A 12880-nucleotide genomic window follows, 5' to 3' on the forward strand; every position below is an offset into this window, starting at 1 on the left:
TGACCTTAGTTTACATCAAAATGTGGAGGAGAGATTGGGGTGGTTTAGGGGGCTGGGATGGGATGTTGTTCAGGGGTGTTTAGCCAACAGAAGCTGATTGTATGTGCTGCGTGACTAGAGCTACACGGAGGTGTTGATTTTGTTTTAACAAGCTGAAAAAGACTCCAATTAGACGCCTGTAAATTCCTGGATTAGCATCTATCAGCCTCATTAGGCAAACAGGGTGAGGAGAGGTGGTGCGGCGTGGCTCTGCATGGCAGTGAAGGAGATAGAGAGAGAGAGAGAGAAAGAGGGAGGGAAAGAGAGAGAGAGCACTAGAAAGATAGTGACTGGGAGTGTGTGCATGCCTCCACGCTTGTGCATCTGTCTCCATGCCTACATAATCAATCAGGGAGCTGAGCGCTGCACACGTGTTGTGATTAACCCCTCTCCACCCAATTAACCAGGCATCGGCTCTACTCTCTCTCCCCGCTACTTCTCTCTCTCTCTCTCTCTTTCTCTCTGCTGCTCTCTCGCTCTTCTCTCTGTCTTTCTTTTTGCTGCTCTTTCTCTCTCTCTCTCTCTCTCTCTCCTTTCTTTCTCTCTCTCTCCTGCCCTCTTCTCCTCCTGGCCTGACGGAGGTTAAGTGGAGCTGATCAGGCCCAGAGAGAGAGAGAGAGGGCAGGTGACACGAGAAAGGCGGGGAAGTGACACACACCACCGATCCCCTTGGCACACACACCCACCCGCCCCTGCCACGGTGTGGCAGGTCTCTAGGGGCTGGCGCCACGTAATGAATTTGTCATGAGGATCGAGGGGTGAGGCGACGGCTGCGGTCGCAAATTGCTCGCCCCGACTCGAATGTACTTCATTTAAACGGCTGTGAAGACAAACAGCGGCAGACATTAGGAAAACAAACCCATTAATGTGGCAGTGCGACTCCAGGCACGCCACAGCACAGCACAGCAGCGCTTGCTCATTTGCTCGCAGGAAATGTTATCCGTGGGTAAATATTTGAACAGGCCTCTGGCTGCCCCCCCCCCTATTCCCCCCCCCACTCCCCCACACATCTCATCCCACCCCCACCCCTAGCACACCCCTCCTGTCAGGGACGCTTACTGGCTGTACGCATCCAAAGCCCCCTCCAGAGCAAGCAGCATGCAGGCAGGCCAACAGGACTCACTGGAGTGCTACCTGTTCCATGGAGCTCCCAGAACCAAGATTACAGGCGTTTGAATGGTAATTACTGAGGAGCTTCTCAGGAGCTTCACCTCAGTCCAGTCCAACACTGACCACAGCATTTCTTATTCTTGCAACTCCCAACTCAGCTTTCTAAAGTGGGCTTAGTTTAGCTGTGCCTGTGTAATGCTATGTGTAGAGTTTCTGCAGAGATTATATACAGTACATTACTTTGCATTGATATGCTTTTTTTGTTTGTTTCGCAGCGAGAAATGCAGTTATGGTGCATTTACCATCCTTCTCATTAGTCCATCTTGTAGGGGAGCAATGCTTGATCACAGCTTATTACGTGTGGACACTAGTGCGGTCACCACAGGAGAGCCACCCGTCTGCGGACGTGTGTGTGTGCCTGCGGTAATGGTTGCGGTCGTGTCATGTGTGCACGTGCGAGGAGCCCTGTTTGGCTGCGTCTGCCCCAGTGCAGCGTGGTCATTAGGCCCTGATTGATGTGGGTAGGATGTGCGTCTGTGGGCGCAGCCGAGGTGCAGAGAAGCGTGCAAGAGAGAGAGAGCGAGCGAGAGAGAGAGAGAGAGAGAGAGAGAGAGAGAGAGAGAGAGCGAGCACGATCCGCCGATGCACAACAGTGGCCACAGCCCGGTCTCCCCCGCCTGCTGCTGCTGCTACCAGCGCCTCTCCACCTCTTCCTCCTCCTCCTCCTCCTCCTCCACCTCCTCCTTCTCCTCCTCCTCCAGCTCCTCCTTCTCCTCCTCCTCCCCCTCTTCCACCACCTTTTCCGTTTCGCTCCAGCTCTACATGCTGAGCGCTCCAGCGCATGATTAACTGGCTCAACTTGTCATCAAAGCACAAAAAAAAGAAAGGAGCAAGAAGGGAAAAGTGAAGAAAGAGTGCAGAGAGAGAGAGAGAGCGAGAGAGAGAGAGAGCGAACGAGAGCGAGTTTCTCTTCTCCGTGGACTGCAGGCGCTGTAGGCTCGTTTGGGCCTGTGATGAAACAAAAGCGGCTCTCGGGGACTGGTCAGAGGGAAAGAGAGAGGGAAGGACGGCTGCGCACAGCAGGGGGATGGAAAGTGAGAGTGAAAGAAGGGAAAGGAGAGAGGGACTCTTGCTGCAGGGCCTTTGGTTGAAGGCTTTCTTGTCTTTCTCTCTCTCTTCTCTCCCTCTCCCTTTCTCTCCTCTTCCTCTCTTAAACTCCCCCTCTCTCTCTCTCTCTCTCTCTCTTTCTCTCGCGAACAGCCCTGCTCAAATGGGAACCAAATGTTTGTGTAAGGCTTTCCTCGGTGCGAGTGCCGTGTTTGTTTTGAATAGGCTGGAATGTCTCCGCACGCTGCCAGCCAGCTCTGTGGGTGGAGGGAGAGGCTGGGAGAGAGAGAGAGAGAGAGAGAGAGAGGAGAAAGAGAGAGAGAGAGAGAGAGAGAGAGAGAGAGAGTGAGTGAGAAAGAGAGAGAGGGAGAGAGAGAGAGTGAGAAAGAGAGGGAGAGAGAGAGAGTGAGAAAGAGAGGGAGAGAGAAAGAGAGGGAGAGAGAGAAAGAGAGAGAGGGAGAAAGAGAGGGAGAGAGAAACAGAGAGAGGGAAGGAGGGAGAGAGAGAGTGAGAAAGAGAGGGAGAGAGAAACAGAGAGAGGGAAGGAGGGGGAGAGAGAAAGAGAGAGAGTGAGAAAGAGAGGGAGAAAGAAACAGAGAGAGGGAAGGAGGGAGAGAGTGAGTGAGAAAGAGAGGGAGAGATAAACAGAGAGAGGAAAGGAGGGAGAGAGAGAGAGTGAGAAAGAGAGGGAGAGAGAAACAGAGAGAGGGAAGGAGTGGAGAGAGAGAGAGAAGGAGGGAGGGAGGGAGAGAGAGAGAGCAAGAGGGAATTGGAGCGTAGGCCGCTGCTCTGCCCTGGGCCTCTGGGCTTGCTGCTTGACCAGTGTATACCCTGGAGAGAGGGGGATGGGGGGGGTCACTTTTTTGACACCTTATTTGGGAGAGGTGGTATGTGTCAACAAACATCAGGGCCTCGTGACAGGTTGCCTGAGGCCGGACTGTTCCCTCAGTCACTCATCACTCTCTCCTGCCACCCTGTTCCTTCCTCCCTGTGCAACTGCAAGCAGCTCCTGTGACGTGTGGCAGAGCCAGGTCCAAAGTGTGCGTTTGCATCCCCACCGCACTTCCCTTGCTGGCGGTTGCTCTTTGCGGGTCTGTCTGTGATTGTGATTGTTTACCCTCTGCAGCTGTGTGTGCACAGCAGCGTGTCCTCCGTGAGAACCCCGGCACTGTCACTGTGCCTGAAGCCCCTGGTGCAAAGAGGCCTCTGTGTCTCTCTCTCTCTCTCTCTCTTACTTCCTTCTTGGTTTTTTTTTTTTTTCATTTTGGGCCTGTGACTGCATGATATATGTGTGGTGGTGGCGACTCGACGGCATCCATTTCTCTCCCCTGATGAGGTGCTAACCTCACTGTGCTGCTTCCTCATCCACTGCGGTCAGCCTGAGGGGGTGGGGGTGTGGGTGGGGAGGGGGTCAAGTGAAGATTACGCCACTGCCGTTTCCTCTGCGCCAGCTGGCCAAACCCCAGAGGCCTTCTGTGCCTTCTGGCCATTTACTGCCAGGATCAGTTCCTTTCCAGATGACCCCCCACCCCCTCCACACACACACACACCCACCCTCGCCTATGGTCAACATGAAGCTCATTTGTGCTCCTGCTATGAGGGGAGAAAAGGTCTCTCCATGACCGGTGCTCACTGCAGGCAGAGCAGCGTCGTGCTGTGCTGTCTGCTCATGAGTGTGTGGTGAAGACCTCATTTCTTTCTTTCTTTTTCTTCCAGGCAAGGCCTGTGTCCTGAAATGCCTGTTGGACGTCCACAAGGTCTTCCGAGAGAACGACCCTGCTTACATCCTCAACGACCTTTACATCACCGACTACTGCGTCTGGATCCAGAAAGTCAAGTAAGTCTCGCTCGCTCGATTCTCGTGACATCAGCTTGACTGTGAATCAGAACAAGTCTGACTTGGCTATCTATGTAGGGCAGGCTGTTTTTGTTGTTTTTATTTCATTTTTTGGATGGGTTATCATTTGGATGGATTTCCAGACCACTAATAGTTGTAAGATCAGGAAAGGGGCCAGTTGTCAATTAAGCAATAAGCCCCCGGGAGGCCGTAGGTTACACTGATTCTACAACAGCTAATGGGCGTTGTTAGACACAACACGCTAGCGGAGTGCCTAAAACCCCCCTTACAGTACCTGTTGTAGAATCAGTGTAACCTACGGATTCGAGTGGCTTATTGCTTTTCTAGAACTGTTACTATAAATACCTAGCAAGGTTTCATAAAGTAAAGGCACAGCAACTAGAAATGGAACCGATTTATTCATAGATAATTACTCTTCCGCCAAGAAATATATTTCCTCTATCTGAATGGTTGCCAAGCAACGTCGAGACGTTACTCTAACTTTTGTATGAAGTTGTTGTAGCACAGCACTATAGAACGAAATGTGGCCAAGGTGTATGTTTGTGTTGGATTTTACAACAGCATCAAGCAAGATTCAGCCAATCACAATCAAAGACCGGAACTACCAGTTTCAGAATGTCTATTACACTATGTAGTGTGTGGAAGGAACAGGTGGCCAGGTACAGCTTGTGTCTTTGATTTGATGCACATGTCACTTCATCAACCGTGAAACAGAGCCCATCCGTTGACCCATGCCAGTAACATGCGTAATACAAAAGACTTCTATCCCCTATACCTCCCATACGGTGACTCTCCGATGGTCAATTTCCCTTCTGTATGAATGATCCAACAGTTGGATCTCCAACAGGGTGTATATTTTCTAATCACTTGCACATTTCACGATGTCAGTCTGCCGAGTCGAGCACATCATTTAGTAATGAGCCGGGTTCGTTTCCATCTCCTGCACTGGGAGGACGCCAACTTGTGTGTGTGTGTGTGCTTGTGTGCTTGGGTGTGTGTGTGTGTGTGTGTGTGTGCTTGTGTGTGCTTGTGTGTGCTTGTGTGTGTCTGTGTGTGTGTGTGTGTGTGTGTGTGTGTGTGTGTGTGTGTGTGTGCTCATCTGTAAAAAGTCCAGTAGAAAAATATCCCCCTGATGATGATGGCTCGGTGCCCAGATGGAGACACGATAAAAGGTCTGCAGGGATTTGACCATTTTTCCCTCCTTCCTTCTTCTTCTTCTTCTTCTTCTTCTTCTTCTTCTTCTTTTTCTTTTTCTTCAGTTTTGTCTCTCATTTGCAACTTTCTCTTTTCATTTCTTCTTTTTTTTGCAAAAGAAAAAAAACCTTGAAAGCCGATTAATAATGGATGTGTAAAAATCAATGGGCCAGGCTCTGAGTTAGAGTGCGTCCATTTGCCTGTGGCAGAGAGAGAGGGATTAATAAAGGACAACAGAGAGAGGGAAAAGAGGGGGAGAGAGAGAGAGAGAAAGGAAGGAGAGAGAGCAGACAGAGAGCTGCCTTGTCCTCCACAGCACAGTGCATGCTAGAGCTCCACTGTCAATGTGCTGGAAAACTCAATCAGTCACACCGTGGGCACGGCCAAGGAGATGAAGTGCTGTGAGGGCGTTTGAGGTGGAGTGGCCCTCGCCGACCTCCCGCCAGGCCCTTAGAGCTAAATGTCAGCTTGACCTGACCTGACCTGACGCGCCCGCTTCCACCGCTGTCTCACTCCACCTCCGCGGTCCTCCGTGCCAACTGCACTGACCTGCGTCTGAATGGCCGCATACCGTCTCTGCTCTCTGCCTCACTGGCCCATCAATCAGCACACCATAGCTCTTACTCCTGCAAACCCCCCACCCTCAAACACACACACACACACACACACACTCACACAGACACATACATACCCACATGCGTGCACACATACACACACACACACACACACACACACTCACACTCACCACAGCACTTCAGACTCTTATCTGTGTGATGAATCAGCTGCGATCTCAAAGGGATCTGGCTCAGCGGCAGGCCCAGAGGCATGGAGCCGCTGGCACTCTAGATTTCACCGCTCGCCTGCCTTTCCACACACACTCGCCTTTATTGTTTATTTATTTATTTAGGTTGGTGTGTGTGGCTTGCTGTGAATTGATTTCCAGCCTCTCAAGGTGGAAATTATTCACACTGCCAGCGACAACACAGCGCATGAGCCTCCTCTTCAGTGGAAGGGAGGTTGTGTGTGTATGTGTGTGTGTGTGTGTGTGCGTGTGTGTGTGTGTGTGTGTGTGTGTGTGTGTGTGTGTGTGTGTGTGTGTGTGTTTTAAGATCCAGCCCCACTTATCATGCAAAGTGGCAGATGGAAGGTGTTCTTTCATGTGGAGGCCCTTTGATCAAATCCCTCTGGCTCAGCTTTGTCAAGACAAGGCGCTGTTATCACATGTGGTTTGTTGTGACGGGGGCCTCTCTGCTTCTGACGGATCTGATGACAGACCGTTTTAGCATTGTTTTGGTATCCGTTAGATATTCCCCCATGAACCATCTCTCTTTCTCCCTTCGCACTCTCTCTCTCTCTCTTTTTCTCTCGCTCTTGCTCTCTTGCTGTCTCTCTCTCTATCCCACACTCTCCATCTCTCTCTATCTCTCTCTCTCCCACTCCTTCCCTCCCTCCCTCTCTCTCTCTCTGCTGCTTGTTCACTCTATCACACTTTGCTAAACTGTGCCGTCTCAGTACAATTCCTTCCTGGGGATGAGATTTTAATCTGCCCCTCAGTGTGATCCTCAGTGCAAGTCTCTCTAGTCAGCAGGGGAGCTCACAATCGTGCAGAAAACGACAAGGAAATGAACGGATGTCGGCTCCACCGCTATGATTTACGCCATCCGAGCACAATGCCGTTCTTGAAGTCCCCCTGACTGGTGTTTGTGTGTGTGTGTGTGTGTGTGTGTGTGTGTGGGGGGACTCGAATTTACAGCGCAGTAAAGCCGTCAGGCGTGATTTAAGCCTCGGATGGTCAAACTCCCTGGCTCCTCTTCCTTCAGTGTCGAGGCGTGCATCTCTTTGTTTTCTCTCGTTTATTTTTTTAGCGCGAGGGGGCCAGCAAACCCTGAAGAGGAGGTTAGTGCTCTCGTCCTCTCTGCCTCTCACACCACACACACCTGGGCATCCCTCACTCTGCAAACCCATGCTGGAGGCCACCAGGCATTAGGAGAAAAGGCACAGGCTTACTGTACAGTGAGCTAGGTCACCAGGCCTTACCAGGCAATCCTGGCAGTGCTGTCAGCGTCTGGTTTGTATGTCAGTGGGCTGTACAAATGAACGTTGACTGACTGCCCATTAACGATGAATGAATGATGAAAAATGTCTCTGTTGAAATATTTGCTGGTGGTTCTTTTACTGTTTGTTTGTTTGTTTGTTTGTTAGTGTAATTTTTTTATGACTGTTAAGTGCCTGTTGATTGTTTTGGGACATTTTGGGCCTTGAAAACCGATGAGAACATCCAGTCATAGAACCATTGCATTGCACACAACAGCTGTTTTTGCCCACAATATAGGAGCAGGAACTGGTTATGTGGGCACTGGAAGCTTCCAGTTGTGGTGACATTAATGGCCCTCACCAGAAGAGGAAATGTTTAGAAAAAAAACAAAGCAAAAAATCCTCCTTAACAATGACAAATGAATGGCAAGTGTAGTTCTATTGTCTCTCTCAGTGCCTTCTGTCACTGATGTAGAATGAAGAGCATGTTTGTGTATTTTTTTTTCTTTCAAGTTAGAAAGCCTTCTCCCTGCTTGAAGTAATTTCACAGGGACAGAATCTCTGTTCTCCATTGTGCATACACTTGGATAGTCCAAATGAACTGTTGCTGTGTTATTCATGGCGGGCCTTTTTTTTGTTGTTGTTTTTTTGGGGGCACTGCAGAAGCCAAGCTTAAGTTGCGTTTGCTAGGAAAAGAAGGGTGCGTGAGCGGACTCGCACATCGTCTTGCCCTGTCAAAAGCTTGGAGGGCTTCCAGTGCACAGTCCTCTGCAGTCAGCACAGCAAATCAGATAAGAAGGGTTTGCTGTTACATGGGGGCCCCCATCTAAAAGAAGCACAGGCAGAAACACTACCCAACCCCCCCACCCCCAACACACACACACACCCACAAAAACACACACACACACCCTGACCCCCTCATCCCCCCTTCACCCCCCTGGTGCCTCTCCAGCCGTCCACCGTTGTCCACAAACAATCGCTAATTGGGTCAATTGGATTCCTGGCCAGCGCTATGGCAACCTGTGTGAGCTGCACCCAGAGCAGTGGGGGGGGCTAAGGCCGGCGGATGGACGAACGGAAAGATGAATGGATAGATAGACTAACTAACGGGTGTGTGGGATTAGTCTGTGGAGAGAGAGAGAGTGAGAGAGAGAGTGAGAGAGAGAGTGAGTGAGAGAGAGAGAGAGAGGAGAGAGAGAGAGAGAGAGAGTGAGTGAGAAAGAGAGAGAGGGGGAGAGCTGAGCTCAGTCTGCTCCAGCTCTAGCCTTGGTGTTCCTCAGAGGCTGAGCATTGTCTGCTTCTCTCTTTAGAAAAGCCCAGCAAGGCATTGGCCTCTGGGGCCCCTGGCTCTCCATGGGAGGGCTGACCGGGAGGAACAGAGGAGAAGGAGGTGGGCGGGGGAGCTGGGGGGGGGGGGTAGAAGCACGTCTCAGACAAGTGTGCTGAGGGGCCGGCCAGGGTCAGAGGTTCCACAAAGCCCTGTGTCCGGCGGTCCTGGGAGTGGCCTCGAGAGTTGTCACGTAGCGTTTAAATCACCGCGCCGGCCAAGCTCAGCGCTGGGAAAAAAGAGCCACTTTTAAGAGGCCCTCGGCTGCAGGACGGGACCCGGTGCAATGGGAAAGCCAGCCGTGGAAGCGTGCAGGTGTATCGTTAGATGAGCCCCCCATCTATAAATATGCCTCAGATGCCACTCTGAAATGATGCCTTAACTTAAATCACCTGTTGAGGTTTGAAGTGATCCTTTTTTTTTCGTTGTTTGGTTCCTTCTTTTTTCCCCCCTCACTTTGTCTCTCTTATGGTCTTGGCTGGATCGCTAGGCTTTACCACATTTCCTCAGACATCTGGTCTCCTCCTTTCCTTTCCTCTCTTCTCTCTCCCTTCTTTTTTCTTTTCTTTGTGCTCACAAGAGATTCTCTTTTTTTTGCCCAAAGAACTGAAAAGGGGATTCCCATTACTGTATAACTTCCCTTTAAGAGTGCTTGCCCGTTATGTTAGTTTGACCATTGTGTTCATTTTACTATGAAGTGCGAGAGGAAGTGCTGTTCTTATTTCACCAAAATTAATCGGATAGATAGAAGTGATAGAAAAAACTGATGTACGGTGGGCGGAATTTGTCTCTCGACACATTGTGAAAGTTCTGAAATCTTATTTGAAACTCTGTTGGTTCTAATTTAAATAAAGGGTGATAAGCAAACTGTCTCATGCATGAAACAAAGCTTCATGTGGGATGTAAGAAAGTTGACCTTCTCATGTTAACACTTAAGCTCTTGCTCATGGTATTAAATTAGGTTTTAGAAATTGATTTAAATTAACTTTTAAATTAACTTTAGTTTATTCTTGCTTGTTGCCTGCAAAACGTCATGTGAAATCTATTATTGATTGCTTTCTGGTTGATTGATTGGTTTTTGGTATAACCTTGCCACCGGTTGTAGTAGTCGATCATAGTCAGTGTGAATGTTGAGGCCCCTCCACTTGCTGCATTAGAAAGAAAGAGCGTGTGGAAGTGATGTGAAAGGGCTACAGTTGGGTTGTTTCCGGTGGATTTTGTGTTGTGTCTGATGTCATCCAGCTGTGGATCCTTTGAGCTGTTTGTTGTTGACGTATAGTGTGAACTGGCCTACTTCTCAGTAATGTGTCAGATTCTCGTTTAGCTGTTCCAGTAGACAGTCTCAGTGTAGGAGTTGTTAAATGTTGTTAAGATTCAAAATTCTCTTTATTGTCATGAGCAGTCATTTAAGCTGCATCTAAATAGAAAACATTGTACACACATTACACCTAAACTACAATTAAGATGGGAAAACTAAGAAAAGTCCCCCTTGTTTGATGTCAGTAATGGTGCGAGCTGGTTGCCGTACTTGTTGCTGCTCTTACGGGGCTGTTTCAGCAGCAGTTGTTGATTCTGTCTGCCTGATCCGTTGTCGTGCCGACAGGAGATTTGAAGTGTCCCGCTGCTCTGTGGAAAGCGATACTCAACTCTCGGCTCTCCAGGATTGGTAGTACATATTTACTCTCAGCATGGGGTGCCTGCTTTTGCTTCCTAAACACACACACACACACACACACACACACACACACACACTCACCGTTATCACACCATCTCGCTCTCACACACACGCACACGCCCGCTTTTAGATCAGCCCTCTGTGCTTTAGGTTAACATCTAAGAGATTAAAAATATACATATTCACGGTAGAGGGAACACGTCTGTCACCATCAGCCTGACGTGTGAGATAAATGAAGAGGCTGTGTGCGTTTATTTTGTTTACCCTCAGCCCCCCCTCCCCCCTCCCCCCTCCTCAGTCTCCTCCGCCAGCGCCGCGTCTCTTTCATCCGAGAGCGATTTGGGATGAGTCATTAGGCTGAGCGAGCGAGCGCGGCCCCGCTCTCTCCAGACATCCAAGGTTCCGTTGCGTGCATTAAACTCTGCCACCGCGCCACCGCCTCTAGTGCCTCTTTGTTGCCACAGACGCATTTCTTCTGCTCGGATTTCCCCCCCCCCCCTTTCCATTCCACGCAAAATCTTTGAAAGCTGCCCCTCCTTACTTAATTAAGTCAAGCCACAACAGTGGTGCGGTAATGACTGGATTGTGTACGACATTATCCCTGGCCCCCTGAAGAAGCCTTTGTTTTCACCGCAGGGCCCTACTCTCCCACCGCAGAGAGCCAGGAGTGGGAGACCGAGAGAGACAGACGGAGAGAGGGAGGGAGGAAGGGAGAGAGGGAAAGAGTGAGTGAGTGAGTGAGTGAGTAAGTACAAGATCACAAGAGGGAGGCTGTGTGTGTGTGTGTGTGTGTGTGTGTGTGTGTGTGTGTGTGTGTGTGTGTGTGTGAGAATACAAGACAGAGGGAAGGGAAGGGAAGAAGGCTGATTAAGACAGTCACTGTGCTGGGAGAGAAGGGGCTTCCTTGTGGGGGAGGGAGGGAGAGAGAGAGAGTGACAGAGAGAGGTAGTGGTAAAGAGAGAAAAGCAGCACGCCTCTGCAAAGCTAACTCAATAATGACTTCCCACAGGGGGGCTTTTGAAGCGGTTCTGTTGCCTCCGCTGTAGGAGAGCCCCAGAGTGCTGCGCCACAGGAAGTAGGCAAGCCTGGAAGCACCGGGCCACAGGAAGTCTGCAGGAGGCGTTTTTCTTCCTTTTTTATTTTTCCTCCCTCTCTCTTCGCCTGACCCCCCACGCTGGCGCTGCTCCATGGTCTGCCTGCCTGCCTGCCTGCCTGCCTGTGTGTGTGTGTGCCTGCCTGCCTGCCTGCCTGCCTGTGTGTGTGTGTGCCTGCCTGCCTGCCTGCCTGCCTGCCTGTGTGTGTGTGCTTGCCTGCCTGCCTGCCTGCCTGCCTGCCTGCCTGTGTGTGTGTGCCTGCCTGCCTGCCTGCCTGCCTGCGTGTGTGTGTGTGCGTGTGTGTGTGTGTGTGTGTGTGTATGTGTGTGTGTGTGTGTGTGTGTGTGTGTGTGTGTGTGTGTGTGTGTGTGTGTGTGTGTGTGTGTGTGTGTGTGCATGTGTGTTTGTGCCTGCAAGGGAGAGACAACCAGACCTTTTTCCTCTTTTGTTTCCTTCTTTTTTTCTGCTGAGTCAGGGAAAACGAGGCGGTAAAAAAAAACGTGTGTCAGGCAGATCGGAGGCGTGTAGGTTTCTGTTTTTTTCCGTGTTTGCTCCTGTCGACAGGATATACATTTGGGCAGTTGTTGTTTACATGATGTCTCATGCATGCTGTTGACCAGTCATCTCATGCATTCTCAGACTGATCCCCGTCCATATACTTCCTGCACCATATCTCTATCTCTATCTCTATCTCTATGTCTATCTCTATCTCTATATGTGGTGTTGGTCTGTAAGGGAATGGAGCTGGGGAGTATAGAAATGCTGCTTGTATTAGGCACTCACATGGGGCCACCTCGTACTGGACGTAATTGGGAGACTGGAGAGTCATTGTTCAGTGAGGAGCCGTCCAGCTCCTCCACGCTGTGTGGACACAGGGAGCCTATTAAGAGCACTGCAGTGCTAACACTCAAGCATACCCACGGGCAGCAGCGGGCAGGGCTGCTGGGGGAGAGAGAGAGAGAGAGAGAGACAGAGAGAGAGTGTAGGAGGTGGACAATGGCCAGAGCATATGGTGCTAGAGAAAAGACTAGAAAGAAATAGCCTAGTGATGTCTGATAAAATTCAAAGCAGTTATTAATCAGTTATAGCTACCGTAGTTATTACCACTTGAATTAAAAATGTTTAAAACCGTAATTAGAGTGTTTGTCACTGGGGTGATATGAACAGACACCAGTCATGTCAGTAGACTTCAGAGGGCTATAATGACCATCAGGTTTAGAGAACTGAGATGACCCTTGAAGCAAACAGTCATGACTGTGGATGGCTTGTGTTAGGCACACATTCAAATCACCTTGCTGAAATCTAGCCCTCTAAGCACAGTATGTGGAAGCTTATCAGTTTGGGCAGTGGAGGGCATATTGTGTGTTTCTGTGATATTGCAGACTCAGTGGTAAGGTGCCCTGCAGATGACGCTGATATTGTTCTCGAAAGTGACTTTGGTG

The 12880-nt window shown here is 50.0% G+C and overlaps 1 protein-coding gene across 1 annotated transcript in view; it reads left to right on the forward strand.

Moving 5' to 3' along the window:
- Window positions 1-12880, forward strand: part of shq1 (SHQ1, H/ACA ribonucleoprotein assembly factor) — a 35980-nt gene that overhangs the window by 19764 nt on the left and 3336 nt on the right. The window contains exon 11 of the mRNA XM_048255863.1: window positions 3973-4093. Coding sequence (XP_048111820.1) covers window positions 3973-4093 — 121 coding nt within the window. The remainder of the gene's footprint in view (window positions 1-3972; window positions 4094-12880) is intronic.

This window comes from Alosa alosa, chromosome 10 (genome assembly GCF_017589495.1).
Source record: "Alosa alosa isolate M-15738 ecotype Scorff River chromosome 10, AALO_Geno_1.1, whole genome shotgun sequence".
NCBI classification, from domain to species: Eukaryota; Metazoa; Chordata; class Actinopteri; order Clupeiformes; family Clupeidae; genus Alosa; species Alosa alosa.